The sequence below is a fragment of the Polistes dominula genome, unplaced genomic scaffold (assembly GCF_049000335.1).
Source record: "Polistes dominula isolate Pdom_NZ unplaced genomic scaffold, Pdom_raw_medaka contig_19, whole genome shotgun sequence".
Classification (NCBI taxonomy): domain Eukaryota; kingdom Metazoa; phylum Arthropoda; class Insecta; order Hymenoptera; family Vespidae; genus Polistes; species Polistes dominula.
Genome location: NW_028301058.1, coordinates 2,363,780 through 2,387,792, shown reverse-complemented (window position 1 = coordinate 2,387,792; position 24,013 = coordinate 2,363,780). Strand labels below are relative to the sequence as shown.

At 26.9% G+C, this 24,013-nt stretch overlaps 1 protein-coding gene across 1 annotated transcript; it reads left to right on the top strand.

The window, feature by feature from the left end:
- The first annotated feature begins 10,192 nt into the window (after positions 1-10,192).
- On the top strand, positions 10,193-23,958 carry LOC107065837 (venom carboxylesterase-6). The gene is given in 10 exon segments (XM_015319884.2): positions 10,193-10,430; positions 11,427-11,879; positions 14,900-15,201; positions 15,419-15,618; positions 16,707-16,903; positions 19,872-20,037; positions 20,597-20,740; positions 20,743-20,786; positions 22,483-22,769; positions 23,577-23,958. Coding segments are annotated over 9 exon segments (1,791 nt in total). The 5' UTR covers positions 10,193-10,430; positions 11,427-11,639; the 3' UTR covers positions 23,788-23,958.
- Positions 23,959-24,013: the final 55 nt, after the last annotated feature.

Sequence of the window (24,013 nt, the reverse complement as noted above, 5' to 3'; positions counted from 1 at the left end):
GGGTTACAAATATACCTAATTTCCTGTTTCTTCTTCTTCTTACTCTCCTTCTTCTTCTTACTCTCCTTCTTCTTCTTACTCTTCTTCTTCTTCTTACTCTTCTTCTTCTTCTTTTTCTAATCTCAATTTTTATTGGTAAAAATAAATTTATTATTAAGAGTATCGATAGTGTTAATATATATAATACCAATTGAAATGATTCATTAATTAAGTAATAACGATTAATAATAAGAACTTATAATATTAACAATTAATAATAAGTTTAATTAAATAAATACCTATTAATAATAATAATTAATAATGATCAATAATAAAATTATTTAAATAATTAACGAAATAATAATGATTAATAATAGGATTAATTAAATAATACGAAGTATCGATTATTATTTGTATATTTGGTTATAATTATTTTATTTTAATTTGCAATTACACATAACAGAATAATAATTAAAATTTATTGATATTATTCTTAATACATCCTTAAAGTATTTCTTTTGATTGTAAAATTAATATAATTTTGTAAATTAATAATTGTAGAGTTTATTTAAAAACTTTGTTTAATTTTTTTTAATATTAAATGTACAATAATTCAATAAAATAATTTTTTATCGTTTTAAAAATTGTATCGATAAATAATTATATCGCAAGATTAATAATAAATTAAAAAGAAAAAGAAAAAATTGATCGAAAAATTATATCGATAATTATAATTATCGAGAGTAGCATAAATTTTTATAAAAAAGGTCCATTAATGCAACTATGCCGTTGCAATACGAAAAAATAAAAATACACTTGAATTACAATACAGAATGCAATTATTGTATAACAAGATATAAACACAAAGTATATATTTAATTTACAACTATTTATTTATTTAATTTACAAGTATTTATTAACCCTTTGAGTGCTGAATACTTTCAACTAAAATATTTTATAAGAACGGAATAATTTATTATTAACCAAATAATAATAATAAATTATATCTAATAATTAAAATTTTTCTTTCTATTAATATAATTTAATTAATTAATATAAATATTACATTATTTTACATTAATATTAACAAACACGTATATGCATCGATAGAACACTCTAGTAATTTTTACCAAACGCATATATGCGTTCATAGTACTCTAAGTGTTAATGAAAACTTTCTTATTAGATTGAATATAATAATAACAATAATAATAATAATAATAATGTGATGTATTTCCTTGTGTTTTGTTCTCCTGTTTGGGATTGGGTACGAAAGCGTTGTAAGTATCGATTTTTCACAGTCGTCTCTCTCCCGGTGGAAAACTCATGGCGTGCATTAGAGTTTTTCGTGGATAGATGGAAGGAGGGAAGCAGGGAAGCAGGGAAGCAGGGAGGCAGGGAGGGGTGTGTCTTTTCTCTCCCCATTGCTTTTCTCCTGTTCCTCCTGTTCTCAATATCGACCCCGAGGAGAATATTTTCTCGACCCAACACGAAGGGTCGATGTCCCCCATTTTCGCGCGTCCCGGAAATCGTGGCTCAGGATTCTCAAATGCGCCCACCAACATACAATACATTTTATTTCCAATACAAGTCTCTGTTTTTATTTTTTTTTTTCTATTCTTGAAAAAGAACAAAATTTGCAATAAATTTCTTTTTAATCATTTTTTTTTGGTTTTGTTTACATGTTTTGTTACCACCCACACTCGTGTTTGATGATGTTTTTAATGTTTAGAATATTCTGTTCAATTTTCAAATAAATTTTGACCATTTGACTTTTCATTTGCAAGTTTTAATTAGATATGTTATAAATGAAATTATTTATGTTTAAAATAAAAATATATTTATAATAATACGATCTTTCGGAGCTCGAAATTTTTATTTTATTTTTCTTACAACCCACATCGACATTTGATGATGTTTTTGATGTTTGGTATATTCTGTTCAATTTTTGAAATGAATTTTAATTATTTGACCTTTCATTTGCAAGTTTTAATTAGATAGAATATTGGAAAATGAAATTGTTTATGTTTAAAAGAAAAATATATTGTTAATATATTATTTATAATAATACGACCTCTCGGAGCTGGAAAAATCGTATTTTTTTTTTTTTATTACCACCCACGTCGACATTTGATGTTGTTTTTGATCTTTGACATATTTTGTTCAATTTTTGAAATGAATTTTAATTATTTGACTTTTCATTTGCAAGTTTTAATTAGATATGTAATAAATGAAATTATTTATGTTTAAAATAAAAATATATTTATAATAATACGATCTTTCTCTAGTTCGAAAAATCGTATTTTATTTTTCATTAAAAATTGGTTTATGAAAAAAAAAGGAAATGTGATTGCGTTTAAATATGTGTGGTAGGGATAGATGACAATGTTTAAAATCGTATAACGATGAAATTTAATAAGTCGACAATCGGCCAATAACTGGGACGATCAGAAGGAATTCGTGGCAAGTCGGTTCTCGAAAAGGGGATCAAGAGGGTCCTCGAGAATTTTATCGGTTGCCAGTGGCAACACGCCTCAAGTTTGATTCTGTCGCTTTAGGCAAGATGCCGTGTGGTATACACCAACACGCACTACTTGCCTTTTCTTCTTTCTTTCTTTCTTTCTTTCTTTCTTTCTTTCTTTTATCCTTCTGCGATGTGAAGAAACTGGAAGAAAGAGAAAAAAAAAAAAGTAAATCGGTGGTAAACGTTTGATTCGATCGACAAGAAAATGCAACAAACGTCAGATTATTCCGTTTAAATATTTTCTCGAGTTTAAGATGTTTATTTGAAATTTTAACATAAACCAAAAAAAAAAAAAGGAAAATAATTTTAATTAATAAAATAAAAATGTTTGATTTTAATTTATAATTGAAATTTTCTTCGTATATCAATTTGCTTCGTTGCACGCATGAATTTTAATTTTTTTTTTTTTTTTTTTTGGTTTACTTTGTTATGCGTCTGTATGCACCTGTTGAAAGAAAGAAAGAAAAAAAAAAAGAAAAAGAATTATCTTGAAAAGATATTATTTTGTAGGATTTGCAGCATTGGTTGGTTGGTTAAAATATTTTCCGAATTATAGCTCGCAGATCGTAAATTTTAATGGTCGAAGAGTTTAGTTATAGGATTTTTCGACGACGAACAACCAACCGATCATCGAATGAGGACTCTTTAAGAATTCTTGTGCTTTACCGTCTATGGACGGTCTGTTAATAATTGAAGGCCAAGAACCCTCGTTTAACCTTTATTGCCTTAGAAATTATACTATTTCCACGAAGTGCCTGTTGCCCGTTCTTCTTCCTTCTCCTCTTCCTCTTCTCTTCTTTTCTCTTCTCTTCTCTTCTTCGACCATATTCTCTTTCTAATTCTATGAGAAAGTTATATGAATTATTTGGTTGCAGTTTCGAACTGAAAAATTTCTTACTTTTTCTGTTTATTTTATTTCTTTGAAGTGTTTTCTTCTGTCATTGGTTGTTAAACAATATTTTTTTTTTTTTTATACAAGTACAAAAAAATATTTGTGAAGAACGCATATTAATGTGTGTGTGTGTGTGTGCGTGGGTGTTAATCTTTTTTTAAATCTATATGAAAATTTATTTTTTTTAATATGTTTAATTATTTATTTGGTAAGAAAAGGTTTGAGGTTTGCTATTTTTTTTTTATTAATTTTTTCTCGTTTTTCGATATTTTTTTTTTTTTTTTTTTGAGCAACTGAGTTTGTATTATTTAGATTTATTTTATTATTATAATTTTAATTTATTTTATTTTAATTTATTATTTATATGTTATTTATTTTAATTATTTATTTTATTATAATTGATTTATTTTATTATTATATTTAATTTATTTTATTTTATTTTGTTTTAATTTTATTTATTTTATTATTATATTTAATTTATTTTATTATTTAATTTAATTTATTATTTATATGTTATTTATTTTGATTATTTATTTTATTATTGTATTTGATTTATTTTATTTTAATGTAATTTATTATTTATATGTTATTTATTTTAATTATTTATTTCATTATAATTGATTTATTTTATTATTATCATTTAATTTATTATTATATTAGATTACGAAAACACAATGTCTATTTAACTTCGTATAATTTTAATTATTTAAATAATTAAAAGGAATAATAAATAAACCATTAAAATAACGTTTTAATAATAAATTTATTGTTTAAACGATTAATTACATATAAAATATATTTATTATGCAACTTATATAAAAAATTCCAAATTATTAGCCCCCGATCTGTTGTTAAGAAGAGAACTTTTTATTTATTATTCTTAACAAATGATTTCTTTAATTCATATTTAATTATAATAAATATTTATTGTTTAAAAAGAATGTTTATTGTATTAAAATAATATATATACACACACAAGAGAGATTATTATTAATTATAAAGAACAATTCTAATAATACTCGTAGATTTTTTGTGCAATAAATATGCATGATTTGTACAATTATTGTTTTAATGATTTATTATAAATAATTTGAATATATAATTAATTATTTTTTGGTATTTAATATTGTTAAGCGTAGTGGAGAACGTCAAATCATAAGGTCGCGAAACAAAATGGTGGGTGCAAAGTCGCAATTGCGAAATTAGAATGTACAGATGGCGACACTAGTTGGGTTTAAGTTATCTTTACTGAAATATTTTTTTTGTTCTAGTTACGTAATTTGATAAATATTTCATTTTATTTCATTTGGATTTATTTGAAACTTATTTTATAATATTGTAAAAATAGAAATGTGTGTGTATTGTATAATAATACAATCTACGCACATGTAATACAAGAATTAGGTTATTTATTGCATCGATCATGGCATATTTATAAAAAAAGTCTTAAATTTATTTTGTAGATGTTTTATTAATTAAACAATCTTTAGAAAATATTATTTTTATTTGCATCAAACTTTAAATATAATCAAATAATGAAAATATAACCTGTATACGTTCTTTTTGTAAGCGTTACTGTATAATCAGATTTCAAATAATAAAAAAATATTTGAATATTTCTGGAATGTTCTTTTTTTTTAAATAAATATTCACTTCATCTATAAAATATTATTAAAAAAAAAATATTTTTCTCTTTATACGTACGATCTCATCGTCTCAAATTTTGATTCTATGTGCGCACTTCTATTTTTAGTTTTTTTTATAGATCCAACAGAAGCCCACAGAATGCATTGAAATAACTTGACTTATAAATAGAAAAAACTTAGAGTATCTTTTTTGTGGGTTGCATTCTTTTTTAATTCTATAAAAAATGCATCGAACAATAAAAAAAAGAATGATTACTGTATAAACTGCAAATGTCTCTTTTGTAATTATGTTCATGAATTCAGAACAAAGTTCATTCATGTTTTTTTTTTTTTTTTTTTTTTCATACGAGATAAGAAAATCTTTGAAGGTTATAAAATTGACAAGTTTTACGATAAACCTAAACAGATAAATAAAAATGCATTAAAATATAGTAAAAATTTGTAATAATAGAATTAGAATAGAAATAATTATATTATAGATAGATAAAAATTAAACGACTGCGTAATAAACACATAGTAGTCCCGTAGTTAAGAGATCTACAAAATGGCGTAAATTTATACGGACGGCATCATGGTTCACCTTTTTCCGGAGGGGTGAAGCCCTATTCCACGAACCACAAAGCCACCCTTCAACAAGGGGTGAGTCTTGGAACCCCTCGTATGATAAGTTCGAAACTAGCGTGGCGGGGGAAAAAATAGGGAGTGGTGATACGTGATGCGAATGGTCACGTATCCCGGGAAATTTCTGGAAAATGACCTCCTAGGTTTGATCTATCTTGCCATCTATTTGTTTATTATCAGTAATTCTACATGCAACTTTGTTGGTAAAGTAGGAATTGTCTGATTGGTAATACAGAAATTGACTTTATCGAGTACTGTTAAATAGTGAAGGTTGATAAGTTACCGACAGGGTTGAAATCTTATTATCTCGGTCGATAAAAATGTGCATTTTAATTATTAATATATATTTATGATTATTTTGTATATATATTTAATTAATTTAATAAAAAAAATAAATTTTCAATTAATTTTAATTATAATTATATTCATATTTTAATATTTATATATAAATTATTTTTTTAGTTCTAATATATTTTATATATAATATATTTAATTATAATAATGTATATATTATGTTATATTATTTTGTATATATGTATATTGTATTTAATATATATTTATTATAGAGAGTAAATTATTAATATATAATAATTTAATTACTTAATAAATTTAGCAATATATTAATTTATTTTTTAACTTTAATACAAACTTAGGCAGACTAGAAAGTAATGTCACTTTCTAACCTCAAAATTTAAACAAATAAATTTTTCAAACAAGTTTTATGTAAAAATTAATAACTTTCTTTTTTTCTATAATTATTATGTTAATTATAAACTATCAAAGGTATAATATATTGCTAGATCGAGTTACGAAGTGATACGATTTGAAAGTTGTTTGATAGAAATGAATTCACCCTGTTGTGTAGGTTTATGCGAGGGTTGTTTAATACAATATATTTCAATTATTTAATATTATCCTAATCGTATGCGACAACTATTGAGCATATAGATAAACATATATGATTTCTTAGAAGCATACGTGTTAAGGAATTTATCAAAGTGACGTATCAACAGTAAGAATAAATTCCGTCCTTCAAATCAACTGGGTGAAATGGATTGTAGACTGTTTTAGAGTCAGTTTTATATCCTGTATCAACATATGATTGAATTAATATATATATATATGCATATATATATAAATATTCTTTTACATTTAGAATGTAAATGCAAGAAGTCTTTTAACCATGTGGTTTATCTGATCTCGAAAACAACAAAATGCTAAACATTTAAAAGACCTTCGTCGAAAACTCGTTCGATCGTGTAGTAGAAGGTTACAGTATTCAAAAGTTCGTTTGAGATAAACGTTCCGTATGGTACGATATTTATTGTGCAATAATTAACGAAATTGCTGAGTTTTTCCTTATTACTCTTAAGACGATTCTATTTCATTGTAACGTGACATTTTAATTTGTATGATATTCAAGTTACTACGATAAATAACATTGGCATATATATTAGCACATTTTACTCAGGGACGGGGTTTTATATTGGACTTATCGTTGAATGCGAAAGAAATGAAATTGAATGTTCAATTAATTTTTTAAAACAACTATCATCATAAATTAGAAATTTCCGAAATATTTGACACAAAGATAAATAATCCTAATAAGGTAGTTTACTTTTAAATGAGTCATATGTTTTTATCATTACCTTGATGCTTTTAACATTTGCATTTGAAATTTAAAGTAAATAATTATATTTAATTACATGAAATTATTCAGAAAAAAAATGACAATTAAATTGTTTTAAGTATAATATTATCGCTAATTAATTAGATGAGTTACATTTTTCTGCTTAATTCTATCGTATCGTTTGAATAACAAATGATTAATTAAATAATGAATTATTTAATAAGTTTATATGCTATTTAAGAAAAAAAAAGGAACAATATTCTTTTATGCCGGCCCTGATTTTTCTTCTCTTAAATTATATATATATATATTTATATTATGTTCTATAACTTATTGTTAGATAATTGATTTATATTTCTTAAGAGACGTAATTTTTTTTATTTCTATACTTATCATTTGTTCTCGAACAAATGTTACGTATGTTCAAAGATAACGCAACAATTTATTCATTAATGTTATCTTCGTAAATAACTTTCGATATTGACAGATATTATTTATAGTATCTTACATCTTGCTATTATTAAATCAATCTAATTAATATTCTTCATCATATTTTATTCATCGTTTCATTTATTGCAGTTGTTGTTGACGTTGGAAAAATTACCTTTTTTTTTTTATTATAAATCAGATCAGTAGTGTGGACACAATATAACATAAAATACATGTCCATAATTTATGTTCTTTTTTTATTTTTAATAACAGGAAGAGAGAAAAGAAACAATTCTAAATAAATTTTATTCAATAATAATCAATCAAGACCAATAGTAACATTTCTATTACGTGATAAAGTTTACAACGTAATCTTTACATTAAAATGTTAATTATGTATACGATATGATTAATTTATTACAAATTATCATTGATATCATCGATTTCAAAAATAATGCTACTTAATCGATCTAATTGATTATTCAATCGTAATGATATAAACATCTTTCGTTTGAAAATGGCCTAATTCCATTCTGCATGTTGAATGCAGTGCAATTAAAAATATACTAACTAGTTATACTGCTTAAGTGTATCTAAAGGTGTTGAATTTACAGTTCCTATTAAATTAGTGCCAATTATATGCGTTTTCTAACCACGAATGGAGTTAGGCCACTTTCTAAATGAACAATCTGATTTGTTATCAAATTTCGAAGGGACCCAACTCCATTCAACATAATTTAAGATGCGTCAAATTGAAAAAAAGCAATACTCAATTTATTTGACATATCTTTAACCCTTAAAGTGCACATGGGGTGTTTGGCACCCCAACAAATTTTTGATCTCTCGAAAACGGTACTGAATTCGAAAAAATGGGTTATTTGTCGCCATCTAGTGTTAATTCAGATGAGTATAAAACCTATACTATTTAAAAAAAGATGTATCAAACTACTTTTAACAAAATTGCGAGGTCTAAATATTAAATAGCGACTTCAGGAGACGCGTTCAAACACGTTGGGGTGTCAAACACCCACAGTGCACTTTAACTAACTTTTACCAAATGTGTTCTTTAAGGGTTAAAACACTTCAGAAACATAATTTATGCGATTGAAAACATTTTTTAATTACATAACGTACAAAATTACAAACATTATCTACAAAACAATTTACTACTCATCTACATTTTGTGTGTGTGAAAGGGATTTGAAGAAATCATAATGTTCCAGGTGGTATACATTGTAATAGGTCAATTATGTTCTTAAATTTTGCTGTTGCAATTTGTCTGATATTTTTATACAGTGGTGTCAATACAATATTTTCAAACTTTCTTGGTGAACCCCGACGTGATAATAAATTCAGGACTTTCAAATTTTTATTCTCATTCATTGATGCTACTTTGAAAATAAACTTTTCCTTATTTTGTTATTCGGCAAATTTTCGTCTTACAAAATCTTTATAATTTTAAATATATTTGTGACAAATTGCTTCAGAATAAAAAGATCATGTAAAAGTGTAACTATTGCGGTAGCTAACCTCAATTTTTTGGAAAATAGAGTTTGGCTACTTTCAAAATAAACGGTTCAATTTATTCAAAATAAACGGTTCAATTTATTCAAAATAAACAGTTCAATTTATGCAACATTTATTATAACAAAACTATTCTATAATAATCAAATGAACGATGTTGACGATCTGTTTACGCTGATTAAATTGCAAATATCAATGCAATGTTAAAACGATGATTTAGTTATATGAGGATAGGGGGAGGAAGTTGAAGTAAAAAAAAAAAAAAAAAAAAAAATTGTCGTTAAGAAAATATTTACACGAACCCGAATGAAAAATAAAAATTAAAAAAATGACATATGTATATTATAATGAAAACATTCTATCATATGTTAATTTTATTCATTCGTTGCACCGTTTACGTTGAAATGATATAAAATTGCGTACCTTTTAAATGAATTCATAAATATGTACGTGTAAGTATATATATATACGTATAATTAAGGAAGAAAGAGAAAAAAATAGAGAAATAATAATAATAATATCAAAGTACAGAGATAAGATCAAATAGAGAATATTATAAATTCTTTGTACATTTAAACGACAGGGGGGTTCAACGTTCTAAGAAAAATATCATCTTCCCTTTAGATTATAGCATGTAATTGTTCATTAAAAATTCTTCCTTATTGCTGTTATTCTTTGTCACGTTTGACTTGGTAATATAACGATGAAAAATATGAGATAGGAAGGGGGAAAAGAGGAAAAAGAATAAATAAATAACAAGATTCGAAAATACGAAGAGTAAAATAAGGATAAAAGATCACAGTGACGTACCAAAGTCAAACGAAGAAGGAAATGTTGTTGTAAAAGGTGGTGGGCTTGATGAACGAGGAGAAGGCCAAAGGGGGGAAAGGAAGTGAAGAAGGAGGAGGAGCAAGAGGAGGAGGAGGAGGAGAAGGAGGAGGAAGAAAAGCCAGATGCAATAATCGAACCGTGCAAACACGTAAGGAAACTTCGAGTGTGTATTTACGATCAAACATCGATTAGCGGACCATCACAACTTTTACCGATCTTGGTTAGTCGGTTTTGAACCATCAAGGATTAAACACCAACGATATTTAATTCCTCAACCGATACATTACTTCTATTCAAATTGGCAAGGATTTTTTTTTTTGAACGATTGTAAGGATTTCTTCTCAGTGTCTTTCGGTAAGTTTTAATACAAACCTTTCTTGTTTCGTATTATATTTGTATTTGTTTTTTTTTTATTTTTTTTTATTTTTTTATTTTATTTGAAATCATAATTTTTTAATATATGAAAAGTATAAAGAGATTTTTTTCGTTATTTAAACGTAATTATAATTAGTTATTTGATTACTGGTTCTAATAATTAAATTATTCGAATGTTAACTAACTGATTTGCTGATAAGTTTAAATATGAAACACAACAACGGAAAACATACATTTATTCGAATTATAATAATAAATAGGAAAAACAAATGATAATTATAATAAACGTATTTACCATAATTAAGTGTATATTCAAAACGATAACGATTAGAACAACTGTACGTTTGTTTAGAGGTTAACGAAGATTCAAATTCAAACTTTATATTTTGATTTTTTGATTATTATATTTAAATTATTATGATCAACGTTTGTTTGGAATATTCAAATCGAACTAAACTCGAATTTCATGTTTTTAATGTTTACATTTTTTCAATTAACCTTGTATTTTTTCTTTATAACATTTCTCTGATGAATTTTAAGACAAATAAACAAACAAATTCGTTATTTAAGGAAATAAACAAATTAATTCGTTCGTTAAATCAATTTAAACGATTTCATATTGAAATATTTTTTACGATTAGAACAACAGTACGTTTGTTTAAAGGTTTACGAACATTCGAATTCAAACTTTATATTTTGATTTTTTGATTATTATATTTAAATTGTGATGATCAACGTTTGTTTGGAATATTCAAATCGAACTAAACTCGAATTTCATGTTTTTAATGTTTACATTTTTTCAATTAACCTTGTATTTTTTCTTTATACCATTTCTCTGATGAATTTTAAGACAAACAAACAAACGAACGAACAAATAAAACTAAAATTAACACATAAATTCGTTCGTTAAATCAATTTAAACGATTTCATATTGAAATATTTTTTCTTTTTATTTATTTCTTTTTTGTTTCTTAGATTAAAAACGTGGGAACCAAAAAATAAGAAGAAGAAGAAGAAGAAGGGAAAAAATTGAAATTAAAAGAAAAGAAAAAAAAGAAAAAAGGAAAACTTTCATTTATATACTGGTGTTGCAAGATTCAAAGTTATCGTTCAAGTTTGCAACAAAACAAAAGAAATAAGAAGAAATTTAATCAAGTAGGTCGTTGGACAGCTTTCACCTTTCTAAAGATGTTGTCGAAGTACCAATTTTGTTTCTGGACAGTGGCAAGTTTACTTTGCCTTTCTTCTTTACTTTCCTTCGTGCCATTTTCATCTTGTCAAAAAAATCAACAAGACGTGGAACCCAAAGTTAGGATTAAAAATGGCACATTGGTTGGATTGATCATGAAAACGAGACAAGGACGTCAATTTGATGCATTTCTTGGTATTCCTTACGCATTACCGCCAATCGGTAAACTCAGATTTGAGGTAAGTTCATTTTTAATTAAATTATTTTATTTATTTATTATACTTTTTTTTTGCTGTCTGTCTACAAATATATTTGGTTTGGTTATTTTCTAACAATTTCATTTGAATTGTCATGTAAGTTAACAATTACTGAACAATTTTCTTTTCATACACGTGTAATATACACACAGGCGTGTAATAAGAGTATTACGTCAATGTAAATATTACGTTTAGGTATTACGTTCGTTGTGTCACGCTACGTGTTATATTTATTCATATGTAACAGTTTCAAATAGAGTTAAATCATTTAAATATCTAATAATAAGTACATATTTAAAATTATAAAAGAAAAACTAACCAAAAGAAACAAACAAAACAAAACAAAAAATAAATCTTCATTTCCGACTGTTTAAAAACCTAATATTTTCAACTTAACACGTTCAGCGTCACGTCAGCCATCGGTGACTGACGCTAGACTTTCCGTTTAGGCCATGTCAGTCATCGGTGGCTGACGCTAGACTTTCCTTTGGGCCACGTCAGTCATCGATGGCTGACATTAGACTTTTTTTAGACCACGTCAGTCATTGGTGGCTGACATTAGATTTCCATTTAGGCCACGTCAGTCATTGGTGGCTGACAATAGATTTCCATTTAGGCCACGTCAGTCATAGGTGACTGACACTAGACTTTTGTTTAGGACACGTCAGTCATCAGTGACTGACAGCGTATAACATGAATATTGGAATCTCTAACACTTGAATACGCTATCTGGTGGCAAAATTCAAAATTAGAGTAGATAGATCGAATTGCTACGCCACGTAGGATCTCTAGCACTGGAATACGCTATCTGGTGGCTAAATTCAAAATTAGAATAGATAGGTTGAATTGCTACTTCACGCCCCTGCCAGAGATCCCAATAGGACTATAAAATTTACACTGTTTTATGGAATTAGAGAAAATTAATTTATTTCTAAATTTGTTTGACAAATTTCAACATATAAATACGTGTTGAATGAATGCCTATAAGTATCTCGTTTTAAACGTAAACTATCTTCTACTACACTAAGAAACAATGGGCCTTACAATATCAGTGCTTCTAAGCGGCACACGTGGCCTGACGGGGACTTTCTTAAAAATAAGCGTGGCGCTTAACGTGTTAGAGAAACTACATTTACGTCATACAAAGTAATAAAAAAAGAGGTAAATTTGACGTCGCTAAAAAGAAAAAAGAAAAATGTTTTCGACACTTATTGCAAAAAAATGCAAGAGGAAAAAAAAAAGAGAATTGATGCAATAAGTAAAAGTATCAGGATATTAATAACTATTTCGTTATAAGATAGCAATCTTCGGATACATTAATCTCGATTTTTTCTTATGAATAAAATAAACGTGAATGAAAGTATACTTTGATGTTGACAGATTCGAGAAATAAAAAGATAATCGAATGAAATGATGTGATTAAGAAAAACGTGAAACGAAAATGAAGAAAAACGAGATTCCAAAGTAATAAGCGGCCTCTGTGTGTGTGTGTGTGTGTGTGTGTGTGTGTGTGTGTGTGTGTTAGCCTTTCGAATGGTGATTAGGATTTTTTTTTTTTTTGTTAATCCTTCTAACATATAATAAAACAACTAGTAATTGAAATAACTTTGAATTAATCAATAAGCACATTTCTGATGAATTATTTGTAAATAATGATAATAATAAGATAGGAACCATAATTATTTCTTCTTATTATTATTATTGAAAAATAATTTATTAGTATTTAAATTACATATGAATGAAAAATCAAACTCTGATGCAATTCTAACGCAAGCAACCCTGACGCAACCCCCTTTACGAAATTCACACATAGCTACATATTTAAATATTTTCAATCAATGTTAACAAACTTTTCTTTTTGCTAAACGACGTTCACTTTTTTTTCTTTTTTTTTTTTTTTTAATAAAAACCTGTTCAAAGATCTACATATTTATATATCAATATATATATATATATATACTTTGAGAAACAAGCTAATTAGGTGTTTAATACTTGCTGATTCTATACGCGTGGTCAGAAAAGAAAAGGAAAAATGACTTCATACCTAATTAACATAATACACATGGTAATTATCGATACTTTTTTTCAAATCGATTAATAATAAACTGATTTTCTCGTATTAGTGATTTAAATATACATAAGTCATATGTGCGTTTGCGTACACATGTGCTTGTACGTTTTATTTTTTTTTTGTCAAATAAAAATATGAAACAACCAACAACATATTAGTAATTATAATAAAATGAATTCACATTGATACATTTAATTTACATTTTAATTTTTTAAATAAATAAATTATTTATGCAAAATTTTATGAAATAATTCTATCAAGATTTTTGAACAATCGTTGAGACGTATATTTTTGTAATTGACGAGTCTACGAAACATTTAATCAATGCACGAATCTACGAAAAGTTCAATCAAATTGATCATTGATGAATTTCTTCATAGCTCATTGAATTTTTGAAGTGAAAACTTCTTTAGAATGGGGATGATTTGAAAAAAGCGTACGAAAATCAATGGTAACGGGCAACGAAACGATGAAACGGTTACGTTACTAAAAAGAGAAAACGAGACAAACATATGCACATCTGTAGGATTTAGTCTAAGAGAGAATGAGATAGATGACAGTATGCATTTGTTTCTTATTATCTCGGTCTCCTCTTTGTGCGATGCTTCGTAGTCCCCACTCCTGGCTACTAAGTGTTGTATATGTGTGTGTTTGTGTGCAACTGCATACTACGAAACGTAGACTCACATTAACTCAATCCACACATTTAAAAATACAAGTTAGTTCTTCGACTGGCCGCTAGATTATCCACGTTTCTCAAAAGCAGAGCTGTTTTTTTTTTATAATAAATAAAGCCTACAATTATCTTACTCCTGATACTCTGCATTCGACTCATTCTCTCGAAGCGAAGGTTTTAAGAAGGTTTCACTTCTAACACGTGTGATCTGCACACATGATATTTATTTGTATTTTTCTTGTTATTTTTTTGCAGCCACCACAACCAATGACCGCGTGGAAGGAACCGCGAGATGCAAGAAAAGATGCAGAGATATGCACACAAAGAAACATTTACACTTATCAAGAAGAAATCGTCGGATCTGAGGATTGTCTTTACCTGAACGTTTATACACCGAGATTACCTAAAACGATGGAAGACAAAAATCCACATAATAGTTTTCCTGTTATGGTTTGGTTTCATGGTGGTGGCTGGGTCACCGGTGCTGGTCATTCCGAATTTTATGGACCGAAATTCTTCCTGGATCACGATGTGATTCTCGTTACGTTGAACTTTAGGTAAAAAACAATTAAAAAAAAATAATAATAAGAGCATTTACTGATTGACCAATTTTAAAATAATAAAATTAATTTTAATCAACAACTATATAATAATTCATTTTTACGGTCGTAATTTTTATCTGAGTTAAATGATCAATTTAAATTGGTTAAAAGGTTAATTTTTTAACTAAAATGAGATTTATCATTTTTGATATGTTTATTTTTATATTTTTAGACTTGGTCCACTAGGATTTTTGAGTACGGAGGATTTGGTATGTCCCGGAAATCTTGGTTTAAAGGATCAGCTTCAAGTACTTCGTTGGATTAACGAAAATATTGTTGAATTTGGTGGTGATCCAAACAGGGTAACAATTTTTGGTGAAAGTGCTGGTGGTGCTAGCGTTCATTATCACATGATGAGTAATCTCTCGAAAGGTAAGATCGAAAACAATAATAAAAAATCTTTTATTTAATTCTACAACGGAATGTTATTGAAAAAAAAAATCGTCAATTTATTGATTTATAAAACATAAAAGTAATAAAACGAGGAAATAAAAAAAAAGAAATCAATGAATTACGTGACGTAATTTTAACGATGATTCATCAGATTCTCTCTCTCTCTCTCTCTCTTTCTCTCATTGTTTATCTATTTTTTTAAATAAACACTTGCAGACGAAAAATAAAATAATTTCAGGTGTTGTGTTAATAAACTATCTGTGTATAACATCTAAAGTATAATTAGATGATTGGTTCTTTTTTTCTTAGAACAAAGAATTAGAAAAAAAGAAAAGTATAAATATTCATTAACAACCTGTTAACCAGGGAATTACTTTTTTAATTAGGCATCCTTTTTATTATTATTTATTTATTATTATTTATGCAATACGTTCGACGTATTTATACTTTCCGGCTGGTTAACAGGTTAAAATCTTTTACTCACACACGAAATGTTATTTAAAAAAATTATTATATATTTTATTATATAATAAAATAAAATAAATTATAATATAATAAAATAATTATACATATATGCAATATAATAAAATAAAATTATATTATATATTATAATGTAACTAGAGGTGCTAGCGCAACGTCACGCGTTGCTGTGGTTTACAATCAGTCCGATACACACGTCTTTAAATCAACGAATTACCTTATACCGCCATCTGTTAGAATCTTATCTAACTAACAGAGATAATTATGACTCTTTGTTAATAAACAAATAATTCACAATAAATTGAGATATAAACTATCCTATCTTTCAAATTGGATGAAACTGCACTCATTGTGCAAAATTGTATTAAAATCGGTTCAGTAGTTTAAGAGTCCATTGCGGACAAACAACGTGACACGTAATTTATATATATTAAGATATAATAAAATAAAATTATATTATATTGTATTATATGTAATATAAATAAATAAATATTAAATTTATTATATTTTATTATATAATAATATATTTAAGGATAAAAGAAATACTAATTATTAAATAAATAATACATTTGTATTCATTATTATAGGTCTTTTCCATCGTGCCATATCACAAAGTGGAACAGCTCATTGTCCTTGGACTTTGACCAGAAAAGGTTCAGCTAAAATAAAAGCTCGAAGTGTGGGACAACTTTTAAATTGTCCTACCGACAATTCCAAAGCTCTCATTGAATGTTTGAAAACTAAAGATGCCTACGATATTATTGGCACCGATCGATATTTTCAGGTAAATTTACAATAAAATCTTATTATTAAAATAATATTTTAACACTTATTTAAATATTGATTAAATCAGATGATAGAAGAAGGGGGTGGTGAAGTTTATGCATCATAAAATTGTTTTTTTTTTTTAAAGAAATAAAGAAACAATATTCATCATTTTACCATTCTAAATTCTGAATTCTAACAAATGTCGAAAATTGAATGAACAATTTTTTAAATGAATCCGTAATGTGAACAAAAAAAAAACAAAGAAATAAAACCGTTCTTGTTAATTTCAATTCAATTTCAAATGAATAGTGTGTGTGTTATATATATATATATATATATATATAAAACTAGTAAGAGAATACTTTCTAATGATCATAAGAACGTTCCTAACGAGATTATAAATCAAGTCAATGGTAAAATGTTTCATGTCTCTTGGTGTCGATTGGTTATGTTTGAATGAACGATTAAGGTGGACATTACTTGTCAAGATATCTGTTGACAATGACGACAGGGTATTATACTGTCGAAGCTATCAGAAATCTTTTCTACGGTTCAACAATTACAAGCTTTTTAATGCAATAAAGTTACGCTTAATTACGCGTTTACATGTTCACTGATATTTTGTGTTTGTATTAGTTGAATAATATAGGAATTATGTTAACTCGAAAGTGAGAACAAAATCCTTGACCAGTAGACCTAGTATTATCATTTCACTTTTTTCTTTATCTTTCTTTTTCTATTTACTTAGGTTTGTTTTCTCTCTCTCTCTCTCTCTCTCTCTCTCTCTCTCTCTCTCTCTTTATGTCTCTTTATTTATGTTCTATCTGAATAATCATTATGTAAGTTGACCGAGTAAAACCTTGCCAATGAAATGTTTGCAGAAGTAATAGTAATAACATAATGCACAATGTTATGCGGATATGACACCTTGTATTACGTGTCTCGTTATGCAACTATTTCTCTATCTCTCTTTTTGTATAATTCTTTATTTTTTCTTCTCATTTTTATATCTTTTACAACTTCACGGTTTATCTTACATCAGAAATATTATATCGTACGACTCGTGTTTCATTTACTTCGTGCAATCATTGATATATAGGTATTTGAAGAACGTGATTAGGTGTTAAACGACACGTTTATCCATTATAGTTTGATTTGAAATTATTTTCAATATAATTGTTCATTTTAAATATATTAGTTATATAAATTAATGATACACAAACGAGCAATAAAGGAATAATTTTATTTGAAGAAAACAAATTCGAATTGTATCATCAATTTACGTAACTCCTTATATATAATATTTTAATAGATATTTTTATTTGCATACGATAGCTTTTGTTCAGTTTGATTCTACTTGACCATCGTATTACATAATTAAAAATATAAGTCGTTTATTTTGAAAGTAGCCTAAATCCATTTATGTTCGAATGAAGATATTGAAGGATTTTCGTTTCAATGCAATTATTGGGTTGTTCGGAAAGTAATTTCATTTTTTTCTGACACAATAATGGCATTAGTTGATGCTAACCGACAAATAGCAACACGTGAGATTGATGAGAGGTTAAATTTATCAAATTCAACTGTTTAGGATCATTTGAAAGGCTTAGGTTTAACCTCGAAGCAAAAATTGTCTTCATTTTCACTAGATACTAACAAGTTATACTGCTTAAGTGTATCTAAAGGTGTTAAATTTACAGTTTCTATTAAATTAGTGGCAATTATATGCGTTTTCTAACCACGAATGGAGTTAGGCCATTTTCAAAATTAACAATCTGATTTGTTATCAAATTTCGAAGGGACCCAACTCCATTCAACATAATTTAAGATGCGTCAAATTGAAAAAAAGCAATACTCAATTTATTTGACATATCTTTAACCCTTAAAGTGCACATGGGGTGTTTGACACCCCAACAAATTTTTGATCTCTCGAAAACGGTACTGAATTCGAAAACATGGGTTATTTGTCGCCATCTAGTGTTAATTCAGATGGGTATAAAACCTATACTATTTTAAAAAAGATGTATCAAATTACTTTTAACAAAATTGCGAGGTCTAAATATTAAATAGCGGCTTCAGGAGACGCGTTCAAACACGTTGAGGTGTCAAACACCCACAGGGCACATTAACTAACTTTTACCAAATGTGTACTTTAAGGGTTAAAACACTTCAGAAACATAATTTATGCGATTGAAAACATTTTTTAACTACATAACGTACAAAATTACAAACATTATCTACAAAACAATTTACTACTCATCTACATTTTGTGTGTGTGAAAGGGATTTGAAGAAATCATGATGTTCCAGGTGGTATACATCGTAATAGGTCAATTATGTTCTTGAATTTTGCTGTTGCAATTTGTCTGATATTTTTATACACTGGTGTCAATACAATATTTTCGAACTTTCTTGGTCTACCCTGACGTGGTAATTAATTCAGGATTTTCAAATTTTCATTCTCATTCATTGATGTCTTATAGAAAATGTTGATACGGTTTCATTTCTAACAAAACCGCATCCAATATATTTTTAACCAGTTTATTGATTCTTCATCAGAATTCTTAACCCTTTTCAAAATTGCGTTCTTCTAATTATTTTGTTCATACAAAATCTTCTTGTCTCATTTTATTTACAATAAAGTATTATCGTATTTACTTAGAATGTAAGCAACCTCAAATGCTTTATTGATACATAACATAAAGTTGTACAATAATCAGGTGCAACAGGAAAATAATACTTAACGAAAGGAGTTAGGCCACTTTGAAAATAAACTTTTCATCATTCTGTTATTTAACAGATGTTCTTGTTATAAAATCTTCATGATTTGTAATATATTTGTAACAAATTGCTTTGGAATGAAAAAATCATGTAAAAATGTAACTAATAGTTAGTTAAGTAGCATTTACATAAGAAATTATTTTATATTGACCGTATCAAAATGCAATTAATAATTGAATATAAAATGTAATGAAATTTTTTCAGAAATTTGGTTATTGTCCAATGATACCATTCAGACCAGTAATCGAACCAGATCATCCAAATGCATTTATTACGAAAGATCCTACAATTGTAACAAAAAATGGAGATATGCTTGACATTCCATGGATGACAGGTATTACTTCAGAAGAAGGATCACTCAGAGTACCATGTAAGTATAATAATAAATAATGCTTTTAAAACACGTTCCGTGCCAAGCCCTTTTTACCTGACTTGTCATTCAGGCCATTTAATTTTGTTTCAACAAAATCAACCATTACATGTAATTATTAATTATTGTAACTATAACAATTGAACAAACTTATGTGCTTTATTTTATATTATGCTTATAATATTTCAATAGGAATATTTTTGTACACAATTGAAATTTGTTCTAAACATATATTTTCAGTGCATTAAATAAATATGTATAATGGTAAGTGTACCGCCGGTGGTACACGTGGCACGGAACGTGTTAACAAACAAAAAAAAACCATGACGGAAGTATAGACTTTTTTGTTTTGTTTATTTCTTTAAATATAATATAAAAATTACATTAGAAAACTTAGAAATCCTTCGAAATGTGAACGAGATCGTAAAATTGTATTTTTTTTTCTTCTACAAAGAAAAGAAAAGAAAAGAAAAGAAAAAAAAAAGAAAAGAAAAGAATTAACCAAGGATTTCTCAGAAGGATTTTATTGAAGCATAAAATAATAATTAATTGATTTCAGCATTATATACTAAGTCCAAGGGTGAACAGATCAAAAAAATGAATGATGAATTTGCGAACGTTGCACCGTTGACATTGCTGCATGGTGAAACATGTCCCGATCATTTACACGATCAAATAAGTCTAGCTATACGGGAATTTTATTTCCAGGAAATCCTATCGATAATTCAACTCGTAAGCAAGTTGTTGACGTAAGTAATATTAATTCATATCTAATATACATTTATATTCAATTTGTTTTATATCATTTGCAAAAAATAATACACCAATTAATAACAATCGTTGAAAAACTTGATCGACAAATTGAATCGCATGATTGAAGAATTAACAAAAAAATATATGAAAAAAAAACAACAAAAACAACTCAATAAACGTTTTAACAATTCAATGACACTTATAGTATATGCAATTATTAAGTTAACTTAATTTCGTAGCAGGAATCAATTGTTTATCGAATTTTAATATATTAACGTTTAAACGTTAAATAATGTATGATAATTGAAGAATCGAATGAATAACCATAATTATATTGAAAGAGGAAAATAATTTAAAAAAATTTTTTTTCTTATTTACTATTATAAATTAGAGAAGATTATATTTGGTGCCTTGGGTATAATTTAAAATGATAACGAGTATGTTAATTAAATTTACATCGAGAAGACGCAATATATTGCTGTGTCATATAAATTTTCCGATATTTTTCAATTTTTCTCTTATCCCGGATAATTTTCATTTTTTCTCAGAATTATATTACACAAAACAAGCATATATATAGATATACATACGTAAAGGAAAAGAAAAATCTGCGTAATACGTATTATAAATCCGATTTCAGGGCCGCACGTGTTTATCGTTAAATGGATTACAGTAATCATTTTTTCTTTTTCTTTTTTCTTTTTTGTTTCCATTCAATCAAGTAAGTCTATTCAATCATTTTAATGACGAGTGAAAAAAATAAATAAATATTTTATTATATTTATTGTACGTTTTGTTATCATGAGTAATTATTAATACGTAGTATTAGATCTCTCATATTTTAAAAATATCCCAACTTTTGTTTACATTAATTATATATATATATATATATATATATATATATATATATATATATATATATATATATATATATATATATATAATATGTATATATATATATAATATATAATATTATATATATATATATACATATATATATATATATATATAATATAATATTTATATATATATATAATATATAAATATATATATATAATATATATATATATATACAAAATTATAAAAAATAATTTGTATTAAATAACCTATTACTAATTAGATTACTAAATTGATATAATTAATTTCTAGTCAATATTTATAATAAAATATTTGTGTATTATTTCATATTAATATTTAAATTCACTCCTTAAAGTATGCAACCCGTAATACAGCTGTAAATTTATCACAAAACTGAATATGCAAGTTTCATACAGTATGCAACTTCTGATACAGCTGTGCATTTATTATAAATACCGACTATTAATATTATTTAAATAAAAGTAATAGAAATTTAGATAAATAAAAGTAATATTAATTTTGAATTTAAAATAACGTAAAAAAAATAATAATATAAATCACGGGAGGTTGTGTGTTTGGATTAAATGTTAAAAACCTATTTAAGTAAATCGTCGTAAAAATTTTGTATAAAAATATAAATTAGGATGATGATAAATTTGAGTAATCCCACCCCCCAGCCCCTTAAAGTATGCAACCCGTAATACAGCAGTGAATTTATTACAAATAAAATATGCAAAATTATATTAAAAAATTAAAAAATAAATTATGATAAATTTGAATAATAGATAATTAAATATATTATTAATTATTGTTTTTTTGTTTTATTTTATTCAGATGTACAGCGATGCCTGGTTCAATCACGGTGCACGTACCGCCATTCGTGATTATTTCAAAACTCAATCATCTCCTATTTATTTTTATTACTTTGCATACAAAGGTAGTGCCTCGTTCAGCAAAATATTCGGAGATGATAGCGCAGATTATGGTGTTTCTCATGCCGATGATTTGCATTATCTCTTTCCGGTTGGTGAACAATTATTTAAGGAAACTCCTCCGAGTAAAGAGGATCACAAAATGATTGACATTATGACATCACTGTGGTTTAATTTCGCTAAGACTGGGTAATTATTATTTTTATTATTATTATCATTATTATTATTACAGATTAACACGTTGATTGCCACGTCAGTCATTAATGACTGACACTTAAGTTCTCGTTCAGGTCATGTCAGACTCCGATGACTGACACTCAACTTTTGCAAACTCAACTTTTGCAAACTCAACTTTTACACTCAACTTTTGCACTCAACTTTTGCACACTCAACTTTTACACTCAACTTTCGCACACTCAACTTTTACACTCAACTTTTGCACACTCAACTCAGCACTCAACTTTTGCACACTTAACTCAGCACTCAACTTTTGCACACTTAACTCAGCACTCAACTTTTGCACACTTAACTCAGCACTCAACTTTTGCACACTTAACTCAGCACTCAACTTTTGCACACTCAACTTTTGCACACCCAACTCAGACACTCAACTTTTACACACTCAACTCAGACACTCAGCTTTTACACACTCAACTCAGTTTTTACACACTCAACTCAGCTTTTACACACTCAACTCAGTTTTTACACACTCAACTCAGCTTTTACACACTCAACTCAGCTTTTACACACTCAACTCAGCTTTTACACACTCAACTCAGACACTCAGCTTTTACACACTCAACTCAGACACACTCAACTCAGACACACTCAACTTTTATACACTAAACTCAGAGGCTCAACATGGCCTGACGAAGATTTCCGTAAGAATTAGCGTGGCGCTCAGCGTGTTAATTTTGTTTACAAATTGTATTTTGTTCAATGATTTTGTTTAATATTATTATTATTTTTTCCTTTTATCTTTTATTTATTTTTTAGTAATCCAACACCGGAGGTAACAAAAATCATAACAGAAAAATGGAAACCGGTGAGAACGGAAGCTTTAGAATATTATTATATAAATAATACGAAATTATCAATGTCTCGTGATCTGCATCCTGAGAGAAGACAATTTTGGGACAATTTGCCGTCATGTATTAATCAAAATAAGACGAACGAGATGCATTTTACTATAAAAGAAGAATTATAAAACTATATCAATTATTATTTTCATATTTGATATGAAAACAAAACAAAAAAGAAAACCAATAATTTTTACACGAAGGTGCTCTGCATTCTTCCGAATGGTTTCCAAACGTTAATTATAAAAAGAAACGTGTTGGTTGTTAAGTAATTAAAACGACTGAAGTAATTAAGTTAATTATTATAAATAATGCGATTTTATTTAGAAAAAAAAATACAATCGGTAGGTGTAA